The sequence below is a fragment of the Rhamphochromis longiceps genome, linkage group LG7 (genome assembly GCF_057381845.1).
Source record: "Rhamphochromis longiceps isolate RC_006_pf linkage group LG7, R_longiceps_female_GT1.1, whole genome shotgun sequence".
Taxonomy (NCBI): domain Eukaryota; kingdom Metazoa; phylum Chordata; class Actinopteri; order Cichliformes; family Cichlidae; genus Rhamphochromis; species Rhamphochromis longiceps.
In genome coordinates, this window is record NC_140563.1 from 36,634,398 (window position 1) to 36,653,598 (window position 19,201).

General features: G+C 38.7%; 1 protein-coding gene across 1 annotated transcript in view; it reads left to right on the forward strand.

Moving 5' to 3' along the window:
* Nucleotides 1–19,201, forward strand: part of igsf9a (immunoglobulin superfamily, member 9a) — a 67,469-nt gene that overhangs the window by 30,869 nt on the left and 17,399 nt on the right. The window contains exons 7-14 of the mRNA XM_085413541.1: nt 1,280–1,421; nt 6,965–7,110; nt 9,761–9,903; nt 14,275–14,415; nt 14,896–15,012; nt 16,770–16,920; nt 17,173–17,284; nt 18,819–19,009. Of these exons, the coding sequence (XP_085269667.1) occupies nt 1,280–1,421; nt 6,965–7,110; nt 9,761–9,903; nt 14,275–14,415; nt 14,896–15,012; nt 16,770–16,920; nt 17,173–17,284; nt 18,819–19,009 (1,143 nt within the window). The remainder of the gene's footprint in view (nt 1–1,279; nt 1,422–6,964; nt 7,111–9,760; nt 9,904–14,274; nt 14,416–14,895; nt 15,013–16,769; nt 16,921–17,172; nt 17,285–18,818; nt 19,010–19,201) is intronic.

A 19,201-nucleotide genomic window follows, 5' to 3' on the forward strand; every position in this document is an offset into this window, starting at 1 on the left:
GGTGAAGTCTATACTCCAACTTATCACCTGTACGGCACATATTGAGAATATTAATTTTTAAGTAAGTACGTACTTTGGCTTCTGAACAAGGACCCAGCAGACCTTGGAGAGAGACAAAGGGCTGCTCATAAAGAATGTAAAAGATGTATAAATACAGTGTATGTGACATGTCTGGTCAAGCAAAGACATGATGGGGACCGCTGCAACATCGCAGAATGTTTTGTATATTTTAGTGTTACGGTTAAAAGAAATGTTTGAAAAGCCAATGGGGTATTAGGTTGGATTTTATTTTCATTTCTCAGTAAACATCTACTTCTTACAATTCAACTTTTGCTGTGTTGTATTTTGTTTCTTTTATTAGGTTTTAGCATCTATTTTTGTTGTTATTACGTTTCACCAATATACAACCTATTTAACCATTAAATATCCAGTTGTTTCCCACTTTATCTGTGGTTGTGTCTTTCGCTACCATGCATTTCATGAATAATTCATTCTGATATTTATTAGATTGATATTTTGCATCACAGACTATTTCATTTTTTTCTCTCCTATGAATAATACGATTTTTAAGGGAATGTAAGAAATTAGTAGATGTCTCAAGGAGGGTAAAACAGGTTTTGCTCTGAGACCAGCTAAAACAAAAGGAATACAACATACTATACTCCTCTACAAGAAGAATACTGTAGTCCAGCGTAATGTTAAAGGATAATACTGAGCTACTGATGTATTTATGTTGTACTGAAACATATAAGGCATCTTTTATATCACGCTTAAGTATTTTTTAATACTTGAGCAATATACTGTCTTTTGTTGCATCATAAAAAAGGTGTAAGATAGTGAAGGTTACAGTAAGTATAATTTAATTAAAAGAGAATGCAATATACTAGAATAGATGCAACAATCTATTTGAGTCTTTTATCATTATTTGATTATATTGCAGCTCTTTCCTAAGAGGTCCTTCCAATTCAGTTTTTTTTTGGCAAAATAGTCATTAAAGTAAAAGGAGAATACGACACCTAGTGTAGATAAGGGACATATTGTGAGGATGAGTATTGAGAAAGAGAAATCTGTTAAAACTGTTATTTGTATGAGGTGAATTTATTCATCTAGATACAAAGGAATTGTACTTGTGTAATTTATTAATTTTTTGTGTCCTCTGCCAAACTGACACTGTTTCTTAGATTTTTAGGTTATTTATTTAATAACTATAGAGACAAAAAAAAAGGAAATCTTTATTATTATACCCTGCACTCAGCCTTTTTGTATCCTGCATCTCCAGGTCCGCCTGTCATTGTCATACCTCCCAAAAACACCTCTCTGAATATGTCCCAAGATGCACATCTCCAGTGCCAGGCAGTGGCAGATCCCCCCAACATGACATACGTGTGGGAAAAAGGTGGAGAAAATGTCTATCACATAGAGTGAGTGAACTACCATTTTGATTATTATCCTTTTTTCTTTTCTTTTTTTTCCGAGAATGTTGGAAAAGCTTAGTGGTTGTTACGTAAATCGAATTTTGTGCTTTTTGTTCAAGATTGCCTTCATTATCTTTTGCATCATAAAAAAAGGAAAATCACAAAAAGCGGATTACTGAGATTTGTCACATTAAATCTTTAATTTAAATTTTTTTTAAAAAAGGAAAAAGAACCCAACATGTTGGGCAGGTTGTACAAGAGATGAGATTTACTTTATAGTGACTGTATTGAAAATTTACCAGAAGCTTAACCTCACCTCCTCCTATAGTATATCTTAGTAATAGGCATTATAGCACACAAAAGCCCAATTCTGTGGGTTTAACAAATCCAGAACATTCCTTAAAAGTATGTCTGACATCTACTTGTGTCAGTTCATTGAATACTTTCATGACAATAACTAACATGCAGTCTGCAGAGTGTCTTTATTAAACAGGCGCAGATCTTGTACGTGTTGGTATATACTGACATTTTGGTGAATGAGGGCGAGTCTTCAGACTCTGCATTAAATAAAGGGATACATGAGATCACAAAATGTGCTCATGAAATTTACAGCAAGATGTCATCAATTTTATATGTTTTATCATTCAATTATTTATAAGGCACTCAAACCCCCTGTCACTCAAGTTCAAAAATGTCAGGTAAACGTGGATCCATACGTTCTGTTGATCTGGAAACATGGATACATTCATGCAAAGATCACTTTATTATGAAACCCTCATTGATGCTGCATATAATGCATAGTAAATGCAATACATAGTATGGTTTCTTTGAGTTTAATAGCTAATGTTTGCATGCACTAAAATAGCAACAAATTTCCCAGGCAAATGTAAAATTGTTATAAAACTGCAACAGCACCAAGGAAAAATACACCCAATACAGCCTGTAGGGTTTTTTTTGTTATTCATAAAAACTGAGTATTTAGTGTCCCGTGGGAGTGTCTAAGGTGATCTGTGGTTTGTCTGCCAGAATATGCACATCACTGTGCTCAAGCTTTTTAGTGCCAAAAATAAGAAATGCTTTTAAAAATAACACCATGAATTGCTTTTATTTGTCAAGTTACTTCAGGGCACCTTTTCTAGCTGGAGATAGTCTTTCAGGCTATGCATTTGCAGTTGTTGTCATGCTTCAGAATTCATCATGGACCAATCACATGTCCCCACATACTGTTGAATAAGTATATAAGCACCTGACTTGACTTGTTGTTTTCTAGATACAAGTGAAACATCTAGACAGACCTGAATTAACGAAAATGAGCACTGAGTGATTTCTTTTCACTCTGAGGTAACATTGACTGCACAAACTGTTTTTACAGTCCTGTGGTGATCTAAGGGCCACGTTAAAGAACTCACAACTAAAAGGTTTCTTTGCTGGCCCAGAATTGAAAGCGCTTTGCAGTAATCAAGTCTGCTAGTGATGAAAGAATGCTTTATTCCTTCGGTATATGCCTAGGAGAGAGGGTGAGCTGTGCACCAGAAATATTCCTGAGATGATAGAAGGTGGATTTTTTTTTTTTTTGCTACTTCAGATGTGAAATTTAAATAAGGAAAAAAAGAAACACACACACACGCTGAGGTTACTTGTTTGGGGCTTGACATTTTGTGCGAAGGATTTTAAGTCAGAGACGAGCCTCTGTTTTCATATTTTACCTGCAGTTCTTCTTAACTAGTGTGGCTTGTCTATGTTTGTCCAGGTGTAGACAACAGGGTAACACCCATTAGCTGATATGAAAAACAACATTGTATCACATTGAAGTTTTCTAAATCAGTGTTTATTTTCTTATGAATTAATGCCTCATATGCACTGGGCATTAAATATTAATGAGCACAGTGATTAAAAGTAGGGAAAAAACATATATTGCACTGCACTGTCCTCAGTCTCCAATTCTCTTTCTAGTATCAGCTGGTCAAAAGGTATGAAGTTAAAAGTTAGCTGATAGATAATGAATCAGTGGAATCAGAAATGTATCTCGGCAGGTGTTAGATGCAGAAGGTTATTAGTTTGTAAATACTGGAAACAGCATATTTTGTGTGTTTGTAAATGTGCAATTTCACCACAATGTTATAAGACAAAAAATAGGCCAAAATACTTCATTTATCTCATGGTTTTTAACTTATTTTTTTACCCCCAAATTATGTAAAGGACAATAAAAGATAACATTATGTTGTAGTCTCCAAACACAAAGAAAAATACAGAAATAAAATAAAAATAGAAAAGAGAAGAAATTCTGATGTTGCAGTAGCATCAGTCGTGTCACTTTAAAAGAAGAAAAAAGATATTGCCCTGAAAACTGCAAAGCGCCAAATGAGCTTTTCTCTATGAGAGGTTTCATAAAAGCTCTGTTTTGTGCCAGAGAGAAGATGGAGTGAGCAGGGAATGGCTCATGATTGCCAGCATATCATGCACCAGACAATTGAACAGTCTCTTAAAAAACAGTGGCTGGGATAGGGTCAGTTGAGCAGGTTGGGGGCTTAATTTGCATTACTTCTCCCCTTGAGCATTTCTCTAAAACAGGTATTACTGTTCATTATACTCAGGTTAATACTCAACCAGATCTCGATTGGTGGGGGGGAGATTCAGAGAGGCTTTTTGGACCTGATATATATTGCTGTTAACAGCTGAGTAGAGCGTATGAGGATTATTCTGATTATCTATGACTAATGGTGGGAAATAAGCCTTTTTTTTCATTTCTTTGTTAAAAATAGTGAGGTGCTTTTTGACAGTGCCAAAATAGATTTCCTATATTCATTTCTCCATTTACACTCAGATTTCATGCTGTTGTTTGGGTTTAAGATGCAATCATGGCAAAAAAAAAATAAAAAAAATCAACACATCCCTTTGAATTTGTCATATTTTCAGTGTATTTTGACCTTTGTACCTTTTAAGAAAGACACTATTCTCAAACTAATTATTTCATGTTCACAGCATTAATTACAAAAAGTAAAGTCATTCATGTGGAAACAGTAAGTAAAGTAAAGTCGTACAGCTGTAACACCTTCAGATCCATAAATTTCGGATCAGGTGTTCCAGATTGGGTGCCAATGATTGGACACTCTTTAGAAGTGAGAGCTGGAACCTGTCTTATTTAAAAAGTATGACATCAAGAGTCTGGTGTTTTCTTTGCTATTGAAGTGTGTCCTCTCATGTCAAGATCTAAAGAACTCTGTAAGGGAATCAGAAAAAAAGTTTTGGGTGCCTATGAGTCTGGCAAGGGACTTAAAAAGATTTTGTACAAGAATGGCTGCCCCAGCAAATTTAGCCCAAGAGTAAAGTGTTTGATGGAAAAAGAAGTCTCCAAGAACCCCCTGGACTTTATTCCAGGACCTACAGGAAACTCTTGCTACTGTTCGTCTCAAAGTACATGTGCTGACCTGCAGATGAGATGTGCAAGGAAAAGACTTGGCTGCCTAAAAGTAACATTAGGCCAAAACCAAGACTCTTATGCCTGGCTTTTTGGGTTGCTGTGTTCCAGACTGGTAACTCAAATGTCGATTTGTCAAGTCACAAATGCTGTGACCATCACAAATGTGATGTGATGAGCATGTCACTTATGGACATTTGTGTGTAGTGTCATGATTTGGGGTCGCTGTGGACTGGGGAGTCTCTGAGTCCCAGTTATGAGCAGTTATTATCTTTGCTGTGTAAGATATTATGAATTTATTAAGTAGTTTAAAACTGAACCTGAAGGGTACCCTTTGATGGTATAATGGTTCCCATCAAATAAGCAAATCAGCCAAGGAATGGCTGCAAGAGAAGTGATGAAGAGTTATGAAAAGGCCTAGTCAGGTTAAAAGCTACGTTATCATCTTGTTGCCGTTCAGCAGAAATGATGTCACAAATAGAGCTGGCTATGTTTGTTTTACATTGTAGGAGGATTTAAATGGGCTGTACATGAAAAAAGCCCTCTATCATAATACAGTTGACTGAAATCTACATGTGGCAGTGGCAGAAAATTTTACAAGAGCCTGGTGGATAATTGTGCAAAAATACCTACAAGTTATTGATGCCAAACAGGGCAGTATTAGCTTAAGAGAGCAAGAGTAACGTGGATATTAAATGTGTTTGTTGAGTTATTAGAATAGAAACTGCTAATTAAAAATGCTAATTATTCCATGTATGAAAAAACAAACAAACAAAAAGCAAACAATTTATTTTTTTGAATGAGCCCTGTACATCTATCATTTTTCATAAGTAAATCACCTTAGGAAAACCTTTTTGTTTTTTTGTTTTTTCCACTTTATTGATTTATTTATTTATTTTTACCACAAGGGGAATCAGTAACTCCCTGAAAAATTATACCCATGCTAGCGAAATATGATACAAAAAGTGAGAAGGTAGTTTAGTGCTGAAGCCTTGGGCACAGTAGCACTTTTGTGCTATACCCTAACACATGCATGGCTTTCTGTCTACACCAATAATGCCAACATGCTGTTGCAGGTATTATCCTTGCCTTATTAGTTCAGCATGTTAGCTTGCAATTAGTTGCTAATTACTGCTTAAAAAAAGTAGAGCTGAAGCAAATGGTAATTTTATTAGGTGATTACAGGTATTTAATTATAATGTACTGGATAAACTAAAGCTGACACTTTTAACCTGGGAAAAAACGAATATAAGGAAATGTAAATATGTGGCTACATTCTCTATATGTCTATTTTCCATAGCAATTCATTCCATAGTTGATGGCATATTTTAGTTTTGACACTAGTGCTGCTGAATAAAATTGACGATAAAGAAATGTACGTCCAATAAACCTTTGACCTCTTGTTTTATTTTGTCCTGTAAGATGGTAAAAAACAACTTCTTACCATCTCCAGTTTTATTCTGCAGGTTGTCCTCTGTGTGTCTGCCTGTTCCTGAGGCAGTTAACATACCGAGGGTTTGATAGAGATTTGTTTGCTAAAGAAGCTGGCCCCCGCTGCAACTGACTGATACAGTAAATGCGCCGTAAAGCCTCATAATTGAGTTAAAAGAGCTTGAAAAGCTCTGTAGGCCTTCAGCATTGGCGATAAATCTTTGCGGTCACTGACAGTGACCCATATCACATTTTTCGATTGATTCTCTGTTAACATGAAACTGAAACAACTAAAATATTCAGTGGCACTGGCTATTTTTCTTCAATGCAAGAGGAAAACAGTAGTGCTAAGAAATATCCAAGTTTCTTATAGTACGTGAATGTGAATGTGGCTGAAGGTGGTCCCTTAAACATAACACCAAAGTCACAAGCCTGTTAGATGGATTTGTTTGTTTGTCTTTTTTTTCCTTTCTCTTTAAATATAAGGATGTATAACATGAGTGGGCACACTGCCTCTCACTCTAACTGAAATAAAATGAAATGTCCTTAACCTCCATCTGCACAGAACAGTGAATAACAATATTAATAATAACAAAAAAAAACCCCTCCTACACTTTTGATGTTCTGAAAATGTGCTAGAGAATATTTCCCTCTTATTCTAAAGTAGCTGGTTTGCTCTCATACTGATGTTTTTCTCAAGGTCTCTAAAGTCACGAGTGAAGATCATGGTAGATGGGACTCTACTTATCTCCAGGCTGATCCCAGAGGACTCTGGCAACTACACCTGTGTGCCAACCAATGGCCTGCTCATGCCGCCAACTGCCTCTGCCATCCTCACAGTGATGCGTACGTTTGTGTGTGGTCTGTGGCTAATATATAATAAGATGTCATAAGAAGAAATATTTACTGTGTACTTCATTTATCCCAGATTGGTCAATTCTTTTTAGCTACAACACACAACATCTTAAATAAGTTAAACATACACTAATTAATGTACTATATAGCAAGTAAAATATTTCAGTAACTCCAGCAGAAACAACATTTCAAATGGCTACAAAAGTGGTAAAGCAATTAATAGTAAAGCATTAATTGGCTCACAAGTGTCTGTTTTAACTAAGCTGAAATTAATTAAACATCAGGGTACAGATGACTGTCTGCTAGACAGATGTGTTGCATTATAGAGATATTGTATCAAGTATGAAACAATTTTCCGTGTCTGTCCTTGTGGCAGGGGAGCTGAATCAGTCTGTTAGAGAAAGTGCTTCAATGTTTGCTTAGTAACCTCTGCAGTACAGCATAAAAGTTGTCCAGTTTTCATCCAATCACAGAGCCACTATGAGTCCTTAAAAGACTATTTGTAATTTCCTTCAAATTTCATTTCTTTTCATTATTGTCTCTATTATTATGAATATTATTGTCATTAAGGCCTGAGCACTCACAGTGTAAAGGCCCCATTGTATCTGCTCAGTTTAATATTATTTCGACAAAATAATTGCCTGTTTGAGGGCCTAAATTGCATGAAAACTTGTGAAATCTGGCAGTAATTTGGCATTGATTAATTTTAGAAACAACTTCAATAGCAAGGTAAGAGTCCACATGGACTGCCTATGTAACATTTCTGGATTTTAAAACCTTGGTCACCTAGAATAATCAGGTCATTCCCAGTAACCCTCAAACCATTAAAACACACAAAGATGCAAAAAATATTATCAAAGATGTACTTCTATGGGGTGTGAGCATGACACATTAGATAGTGTTTCAGTGGATGGTGCTGACAGAAATCCATCAAGTGTTGGCATCACAGATGGCAGGAGGCTAACACACATAGCAGAGGAAGCTGACACACCTGTATGTAAGTCAGGCGTTGAGTAGCTTGGTCATCCAGAAAGAACCAGAGTCCATTTGCATCACAGTACAAATAAACTTTGACTTGTTCATCTTGTTTTAGTTCACTATGCTGCATTTTCAGCACTGATAACTTCTGAACAACTTTCCTCAGCACAGATAACCAAAGCTTTAGGATCAACTGTGCTGTGTGAATATAGAGTAAAGAAACTCAGCCTTTGCACAATCCTCCTTTTCATCTAAGTCCATTAAGGCAAGAACCAAGCTCCCCTATGCCTTGAAAATGTCTAGATTATTATTTTTTCTTTAGAGGCAAAAAAGAAAGTGGATTCTAAGAAACCAGCCGTGTCATATATTTTATATAGTTTATATATTGAAAGGGTGGTCTCCTTATTGAATGAAGGGTACATGTACATATAGAGGTTTTACAGTGTGTATACTTCTGTTATGTTTCTGGAGTGGAGATGATATATGTATTTTTGAAAACATATTTCTATTTTTATCTAGTATCTTTGATAGTCTTTAAAATACAAATATGTATCGAAATTAGGTTTTACTTGCCCATGGGCAAGATATGTTTAGTCCATGGTCCTGACAAAGATAAAAACAAAATTATAACTAAACTGGTGAATAGAATATTTAGGAAACCATAACATGATTAGTGTGAGTACATATATGATGGATTTATCTGCCAATGCCAATTAGGATTTACTACATATCTGACATGTTTTGCTTACTGTGGGTTGCTGATGACAAAGGGTCAATTAGTCTGAGCTTTCTTTCATATGTCGCATGTATTCCCTTCATGTGGAGTGGCAGTCTTCACTTTAGAAACATTGTAGCATCGTAAGGTAGACAAACACTGTGATGGACAGTCACAAACAATATTTTAAGCTTCATTTTAAGCACTAAGTCATAAAAAAACATGTCCTGATTAGTTTAATTACCACTAAGAAAGCCCCAGTCATATTTTATATATTGAAACAGTGATCTCAGAAAAAATATATAAAAGACAGTAGGAAAGTGAAAGTAACTGATAACTTTAATGCCAAGCGGCAAAGGATATCCGTACCTTCTTTCAACAGAGGTACAGTGGAAATTACAAAGTTCCTGGATGAGACTGATAACTAGTGTTTATTAAGGAAATCTATATAAATTAAATCAAAAAGATGAAAATAAGATTCCAGAGACATTAAATATGGTGTTTTATTGCACTGCTGTCAGCAGTAGAATTAGTTCTGAAATAAACTGTAATGAAAAAATGCACAGTTCCTAGAACTGATGTAGAAAACTAGACCATACATTCCCTTGAAACCCCAATTTTTGTCTTGTTTTTTCCGCTTATTGTATTTTTTATTTGTGAGGCTTCTTTAAGGTTTTGTAAACAGTTCCCTATTAACATTTTGCTCTTGCCTGTGAAATATATTATTCTGTCAGGCACTCAGTCAACTGCAAACTTCTTATACTGAATACACAGACTTGCAGAAAATGCACTACAACAAAACAATTGTTTTTCAAAATAAGTTATGGATCATGGCACAGTTCCTCTGCAGTGGTATGTGCAGTTTTCCTCAGTGTTGACACAGTAAAGTATTTGAATGCTTAACTATTACAAAAATAAATAATGTTTTATCTATATAACTGTTCTCAGACCCAGCCCAGGCACTAAAAATGCCCCAGGAAACATACCTCCCCACAGGTATGGATGGTGTGGTTTCCTGCCCAATGGTAGCTCAGCCCCCGCTGCTCCGTGTGGATTGGATGAAGGACGGAGAACCAGTCGACCTGTCTTTGGTAATAAGAATAATAATTTCCACATAACCGCACATTTTCCTTAATAATCAGCCTTTGCTGTGTCCTTAAAAAAATGCTATCCCCTGTTCTGTGCACCCAACACTAGACTATTGATTTATGATACTCACAAGGAATCACTGGCTGTTTTCTATTAGTACAGAATGCACAATTTGTCCAACATTGCTGTGAGCTTTATGACTCGATAGCTTTGAGCATTTACTATATTTATTTACTATTTATGTAGTTATTTAAACATTATAAATTCACATTTCCTGTGCTGACGCATCAAAATATGTTCTGTTTCCTAGGTCTAAGGCCATGCAATCACATACATTTTAATAGAGTGGCAGACTTTTTTCAGTCTTAAAAGCTATGAAAGCCATCCTTAAGGCATTCCTTACTGCCCCGTGTACTCCCATCTTTTTCTATTATTCTTCTGCTTTCACTTCAATCTACTGCTCATTTCATCTCATTGGATAAATGGGTGTAGGAACCATTACAGATGGGGGAGGGGAGTAGCTTTGTCCTTTCTTTAAAAAAAAAAATAGTTGCACACACACACACACATACATACATACATACATACATACATACATACATACATACATACATACATACATACATATATATATATATATATATATATATATATATATATATATATATATATATATATATATATACACACATACATATATATATATATACACATATATATATACACATACATATATATATATATATATATATATATATATATATACACATATATATATATATATATATATATATATATATATACACATATATATACACATACATATATATATATATATATATATATATATATATATATATATATATATATATATATATGAGGTGGTGCAACAATACTCGTATCGATATTGAACCGTTCGATACAGGATACAGTGCTTTCGGTTCGGTACGCATATGTATCGAACAATACAGAGGATCGCAAGTTCGATTCCTGCCTGGGGCGTCTGTATCCAGTAAGGGTCCTAAGGCTAGACCCCTTATGCTAAGCAAGCCTACTGCAGACATGAGCGAGACAGATAAATATGAAGGCATGCCGGCTCGGACGCCGCCCGGATCAACAAGGTCCGCGTCAGGTGTTGAGGAACCAGGGTACCCTGACGAAAAGTGGGCTACTGGAACAAGAAGGCATCGGTGGGCAAGAGACGAAAACAGGGCGTTGTTGGAATGCTACTACGCAAGTAACCCCGGCGGAAGGGGCTACATGAATAGGATGAGGGACCTATGGATTCTTCGATACCCAACATCCACAATGACGGCGAAAAGTGTTCCAACATTCGAAAGAAGGGACTGCTCTCACAGCTAGAGATTGACGAGGTACAACACAAATGCTACGGCAAGGGGGAATCAGGACGCCCGGTCAGGGGGGAGATATCATCACCCCCACCCGAGATTGGGTACATAGCCCCAAGTGCGATAGGAGAAGGATTGTTGAGTGCGAGAGGAACTGACCTGAAAAATAGGATCATGGCCAAGCTTGAAACCTGGATCCCCCGTAGCCGGTTACCAAGATTACGTGAAGTACCCTCAGAAGGTCTGCTAGATGATGTTAATGCAGCACTACGGACAATACCTACAACCACGATTACCAACACTAACAAGCTGATCTACAATACGGCAGCAGTGATCAGTGAGATGCTTGGCTATAAGTAGAACAGCCACAAGGAGCAGTACCCTCCATGGAGAATCAGGCTAGAGGGCAACATCAAAGTAGCACGGAGGGAGGTTAGCCAACTAACGGAGTTGCAGAAAGGTGCGACAAAGAAGGTGCATAAAAAATACAGCAAGCTGTCCATACCTGAGGCCATGGAAACTGCCAAGCAAAGACTCACAGCCTTGGCCTGCTGCTTGAGGAGGTACACCAGAGAGATAGAAGGCAGGAGAATAAACCAGCTGTTCTCCGCAGAAACCAGCAAAGGTGTACTCTCAGTGGCAAGGGAAAAATAAGAGAACAGCACCACCAAGGCTGGAGACGGAGCAATACTGGAAAAGCATATGGGAGAAGGACGCAACCCATAACGGCAATGCTCAGTGGCTAGTGGATCTGAGGGCAGACCATAGCAACCTCCCTGAACAGGGTCCAGTAACCAGACATAGAGGACAGTTACAAGTACCTGGGGATCCCGTAGGCGAATGGGAACCATGAAGAGGCCGCTAGGAAAGCTGCAACCACCAAGTACCCACAGAGTGTCATGCAAGTCCTGAGGAGTCAGCTGAATGGTAAGAACAAGATCCGAGCTATCAGCACCTACGCCCTGCCTGCGATCAGGTACCCAGCTGGTATAATAAGTTAGCCAAAGGAGGAGATAGAAGCCACTGACATAAAGACAAGAAAACTCCTTACCATGCATGGAGGGTTTCACCCTAAGTCCAGCACCCTGAGGCTGCACGCTAAGCGGAAGGAAGGGGGCCGGGGACTGGTGAGTGTCAGCACCACAGTCCAGGATGAGACAACGAACATCCAAGAATACATTGAGAAGATGGCCCCAACTGACCGAGTGCTCAGTGAATACCTCAGGCAGCAGAAACCCAAGAAAGAGGAGGGAGACGAGGAACCATCATGGAAGGACAGGCCCCTGCACAGTATGTACCACCGGCAGATAGAGGAGGTGGCTGATATCCAGAAATCCTACCAGTGGCTGGACAAAGCTGGACTGAAAGACAGCACAGAGGCACTAATCATGGCAGCACAAGAACAAGCTCTGAGTACAAGATCCATAGAGGCTGGGGTCTATCACACCAGGCAAGACCCCAGGTGCAGGCTGTGTAAAGATGCCCCAGAGACAATCCAGCACATAACAGCAGGGTGCAAGATGCTAGCAGGCAAGGCATACATGGAACGCCATAACCAAGTGGCCGGCATAGTGTACAGGAACATCTGTGCGGAGTATAACCTGGAAGCCCCGAGGTCAAAATGGGAGATGCCCCCAAGGGTGGTGGAGAATGACCGAGCTAAGATCCTGTGGGACTTCCAGATACAGACGGACAAAATGGTGGTGGCTAACCAACCGGACATAGTGGTGGTAGACAAACAGAAGAAGACGGCCGTAGTGATCGATGTAGCGGTTCCGAATGACAGCAATATCAGGAAGATGGAACACGAGAAGCTGGAGAAATACCAAGGGCTCAGAGAAGAGCTCGAGAGGATGTGGAGGGTGAAGGTAACGGTGGTCCCCGTGGTAATCGGAGCACTAGGTGCGGTGACTCCCAAGCTAGGCGAGTGGCTCCAGCAGATCCCGGGAACAACATCGGAGATCTCTGTCCAGAAGAGCGCAGTCCTGGGAACAGCTAAGATACTGCGCAGGACCCTCAAGCTCCCAGGCCTCTGGTAGAGGACCCGAGCTTGAAGGATAAACCGCCCGCAGGGGCGTGCTGGGTGTTTTTTATTTTTATTTTATATATATATATGCTGGGTGTAATATATATGCCTATATCTATTTATATCTATATTTATTTCTTTTACAATGTAAGACCTTGGGAAGCAGCTTTTAAAATTAAATCATTCCCTTAGTTTTGTGTGCAAAACAGCCACCCGCTTCCTTTCCCCCCTCATCTTTACACAGTGAGCTGACCCCCTCCTCAGTGCTTTATGTCTGAGCTGTGGACATGTCAGCAGATGAGATGCACCACAGGAAATGCGTTAGATTCCTGCAGTGTGGGACACAGGCGCTAGAGTCAGGCTGTTATTCTGCCAATTATTCCAATTCTACCATGGACGTCACAAGCTCTCATACCCACAGTAATACTTTCTTACTGCCTCATTCTGGGAGGGGGGGCATGATAGCAATTTTGACTTCATTATACTGAGTGGCAACCTTTTGCACAGTCAAAGCTAAACACAAGCCTTCCAGCTGTGACTTAATGGAACAAAAAAATGACTGAAAATTTACGGTTTTAAAAGCAAATGCTTGAAAGCTTTGCAGGCCATTTCTGTTATGTGTGTTTTGACTGACCTGACTGAGAAAAATAAAAAAATAAAAAATCTTTTCTAATCAGACAAAAATCACATCTTTTAACATTTATTGTAAATCTCTTCTTGCAAAAACGGTGCCATTTGGATGGAATCTGTGTAGCAGGGACTACAAATATCAAAAACTGTACTTACTATACAGTGAATCATTCATACATATCTGAAAAGCGCATATTTTGCTTGCTTGGTTACGGATTTCCTGCCATTTAGCTCTTTGAGCATTCTGCCTACTTCCTGTTTAAAATATGTTTTTTACATTTACTTGGTGTATTATTCAAAATTGTGTTTGCTAGTTCCTTTTAACCTCTTACTGTGAGAGGTGTATACAAATTGTGCATTTCTCTCAGTATCCAGGATGGACCTTAGCACCAGATGGTTCTTTGTTCATGGCAACTGTCAACGATGATGCAGCGGGCATGTACAGGTGTACTCCGTACAACAGCTATGGCACTATGGGCACATCTGGACCAACTAGTGTAATTCTACAGGTTAGTGTGCAGTCCAGGCCACCTGGGTCTCTCACCACAGGGATGCTGTGTATCACATGAAGCCACTGTAATGATGTACACAAGACAGATTACATTTCACGCACCACAAATACCGCCTTTGTGGTTTAGATGTGACCTAAAAGCTCATCGAATCTGCCTCCGAATCTGTCCTGTTCTTATGACTGAGCTGTCAATTGTGATAATTTTAATTAGCCACAACTGTATCTGTCACAGCGAATTAAAAACTTTAAGAGAAACGACATTTTATTGACCTTTTTACTCTGACGTGAGCCCTCTGACATTAATAGAAGTCAACTCAGAGTAACTACAATGGTGGCACTATTGGGGAGTTAATTGTGTGGCTAATCCTTTTGTTATTAAGATAATCTTGTCCAAAGCGGCAGTAATCCAGTCTTAAAATCCATTGTTGGGATTGCTGCGGACTCCTTAATTCAGCTATATTGTTTTGGCAATTCGCAGGATCCCCCTTCATTCAGCATCACTCCGGAGAAAGAGTATAAAGTGGAGGCTGGTAGAACCCTGCTTATCCCCTGTCAAGGAAATGTGGACCCAACAATTAAAGTGACCTGGAGCAAGGTAAATTACCCACTGTGGTTTATTTAAAAAGCAAGCTGTCCTGTTTTATTCATGTCAGTGCAAATGCTTACATGGATCTTCAATTTATATTGTTTACTCAGAAATCAGAATCAGACACATGAGTCAGTGCTTGCACAGGACATAGAGTACATATGATGCAGTCTGGGTGTATATAAACAGATACATTTCCAGTTATTGTTTTCCTGATGTACTTTTCTAAATGAGTAAAGACAATATTTTTCACTCTTCCACCCTGCATCCATTTGACTCATGATGACTCATCTTGCACTTAGGGATGTATACATAAATGTATCCAGTAAAACACGTTGAGGGGTGACTGCCTAACCCCTCCCATCGTATAAATCTGTACTTGACCTTAGCTTGTGGGTAGTAGTAGCTGGTGGAGCTGTATCATGTAGGAGGCGTGTGTTTTGATTGCAGTTGGCAAAAATTTTGTTTAGGCTTCCAAAGGACAGAGGTCTAATTTATTCATTTCTAGTTGATCCTCCTCCTCCTCATCTAAGAACATGGATAAAGGAGGTGTGGATGGATGCAAACAGTGCTGTACAGCTCTATGATGTGTTGTGCTGTAGGCACTTAACATGCCATCTTCTTAGTTATCTAAAGGATTTGAGCTCATCTCCTGTATAATAATATCCTACGCAGATTTTCCAGTTCACTTGAAAATAAGTCGCATTACAGAAATAAGAGATGCTCTTGCTGCCATTTGACTAGTCTAAGAAGTAACTAGACGAAATGATGATGAGTGCAGCCAGAAGCAAAATCAGTGCATCAGTGTCTTTCCTTGCGAGAGATTGAGACCAGTCAGCAGTTGAAAGAGCAACTTTATCACCACTTTTTATTATGAAATTGCCTACTTTTCAATTTAAAAAAAGGACTTTATATCCACACTCACAGAAATAAGGGCAAAAATCGGATGGTTGTATAACAAAATTGCTATGCATGCTGTAAACTTTACGACTCAAATTTAGCAGAAATCTGCTGTTTAACATCCTTTGTCATTACATCTCAAATCCAGTCACTTGGAGTATAGACAGTAGACTGTATATAATGTGGGTATAACCTTAGTACACTCACCCAGCAGATATTTGAAGTTTTCACTTAACCATTTTGGCTACTGCCATAATTTTTGAAAACCAGACACTGTGAATTGGACCTTTGTTCCATTCCTGGTCTCTGTTGTGGCTCTGTTTGCTATTCTAGCCCACTTATCAAACAATCGGCATACACAGCATTGTCCATGTTGAGTTGGGGTGCAACATGTTTGCAGGGTTTGAAGGCTCTCCACAATACCTCTTCAATGGACACAACAACAGTATCATAAATGAATCATGTGATGTTTCTACAGTCATTGGTGTACAATCAGACCTCTTTTCACAAACAGGGCCCCCAGTGGCTATTAGAAGAATTGCAGGTTTAAGGCAGTTCTGCATTAGCTTTTCAAACCTAGAGGACTACATTCAATTTTTCAATGGAGCCCAAACAAAATCAATCAATCAATCAATAAATAAGCTTATCAATAAATATATTTCCCAATATGTCTGGTCAGCAATGCATATTAAATTGCACAAGTTAAATTAACTCTTGACTTGTGTTTGATTTGTAATTTGTTTGTCCTAATATGTCCCAGCTATTTGTGAAAGTTATAAGATGTTTCATTCATGCTATAGGTACATCTGATTATGCCAACGCAGAGAGTTTTCTTCCACATGTGAATGGTTTGGTGTTTTTGATAGGTCGGCCTGGCTCGTAGCGTTTCCTACTCCGTAGAACCGGATGGTTCTTTGCTGCTGCAGCCTTTGACCAAGGACCACCAGGGGGTGTGGGAGTGCAGCGCTTCTAATCGTGTAGCCTCAGTAAAGACCAGTACACACGTATTTGTTCTGGGTGAGTCCTGTCTAACAATACCATAACCACACAGTGATTACATGAGCTGTGCACATTTTTAGTTTTTACTTTCCCAAATTATTTTCTGTATACCTGTGTAAACCTTTATTACACCCAGCACAGGCCAGATGCCTGTGCCTCCACTCCGCCTCCGATGGATAAATGTGGTACAGAGAGAGATGGCCTCTAAACTCCAGGTAGTTGAAGTGCTGGCCGATTTCCATCAACACCTCTCCATTCCCTCCATTACAGGAACCAGTCCCCATGCGGCTACCTCTCTGTCCGTGTCTCCAGGGGTGAAGCAGGCCAACATATCCTGGGAGGCAGGCTTTGATGGAGGATCAGCACAGACATTTTCAGTTTGGTGGGTGTAAAGCCACCCACTTTCTTTTCGGGCAGTAACCATGGCAGCCATCGACAGCAGTGGTATCACTCTATTGATCTCCCGAATGAGGAGTTCATTTATCTGTTATCACTTGTTGGCAGCTTCAATAAAAAAAAACGCTGCTACAGAGCATTACTTTATAATGCAGTGGCCATGCTAGCTACAATACAAGGTTACTGACAAAAGAGAGGATAATCTGCCTACTTTCTTTTCCTGTGAATCAGCACTTTTGTTCTGATGAATCATAGATGAATGGATTTTGTTTTAGATATGCTTGTGGTGTGGTGGAGAGAATAAAAGGAATCTTAAATTGGTGGAACTTGGTCAAAAACAACCAGAATTATGTGTGCACTGTTAAAAATAAAGTTTAGCATGAACACGAAGTGTATATTTTCTAATTAATTTCAAGAAATAAATAATAAACTATATTTAGATCACTATGTATTTTTTATGTCAGAGAATACTAGTACAGAGATACACAAAAGTTCTTCAAAGACCACACTGTAACCTGAGAGTGCTACATCAGATGAACATGAGATGAGCTGTCTTAATCCTTGAGAGGGAACTGGGTCAGTGCTACAGTAAGGAGCACATAAATAAATCTAAACGACTTCAAAAATACTAAAATAGATCAGCCATGAAGGATAAACAACCTCCCGAGTCTTGGCTGCAGCTTCCTTTGATAGCCTGTGGTCACAGCATGTGTTGCCGTGACCACAGGTTAAATGAAAATACTACAGTGAGAAAAGCAAGAGGATGATCGTCTTACTATAAGAAGTTCAGCATATAAGGATATTTGGGTATAATGTGAAAGTTATACCTATTGAAACTTTAATCACCATACGTTTCAGTTATGTTCACAAATGATTTTTAAAAAAAAACATGTTCTTGTTGCACTTTGTTGCGTCTAGCAGAAGAAATGTTAAAAATCATGCATATGTGTTATAGCTCTTTGGGCAGCTTTTTATTCCTCTTGAAAATGAAACAAGTCTCTGCTCTTGTAATTTTCCTAATAAAAGTGATTTGCTTGTTGCAGAACACAGTAAAATAAGGTCTCTGCACTGAATTCTTTGTACACTTGAATATCAAAAGAGAAAGTCAGCTTAACCATGTTAATGTTACCAGTAGCACTGATGGAGTCCAAGTCATCATTTAAAAACAAAAAAAACCTGCTTTTCTGAAACTGGTATTAATATTTCTTCTGCTGTTTTTGAATAGGTGAATAGGGTATTTTTTAGCCTTAAGGTCAGGTAATTTTCTCTGTAGAGAAAAGACGTGTAGAACCTCAGCTCTGGTAGAAACATGAAAATCACTATAATTGGAGTTGCAAGCTCTCTGTGCAATTTCACAGGATACATCAGTGCCGTCTCTGCCACACATTCTGGAGCTGATGACGAATATGAATGTTTAATGAAACCTACTTTTCTGTCATGTTTCATAAAATCACACTCCCAGAATTCCCTGCTCCTCTTTTGTTCTCACTCCTTTTCTCTTTGTCTCGCCTCCTCTGCAGGGTGAAAAAGATTTCAGCAAGTGATGATGATGGGAAGCAGGACTGGTTCTCTGTGCCTGTGCCCCCCTCCTCTGGCACTAGGCTGCAGGTGACAGGCCTGTCTCCTTCCACCGACTACCAGTTCAGTATCCTGTCTCAGAATAAAATGGGAACTGGCCCCTTCAGTGACATCGCCACTACACGGACTTTGGGTCAGTATCATCCCCTGGTTTTATCTAAATCTGTCTACGGAGCTGCAATTTCAAAGGATGATCTTATTTTGGCACAAAATGGAGATTTGCTGTCTGATTCACTCCAAAGCTCCAAAGCTAACACATCTATTATCAGATGTTTGTATTCCTCCTCACTCTCAGCTGCAGCTAATTAAGGTTAATTCTGCCCAA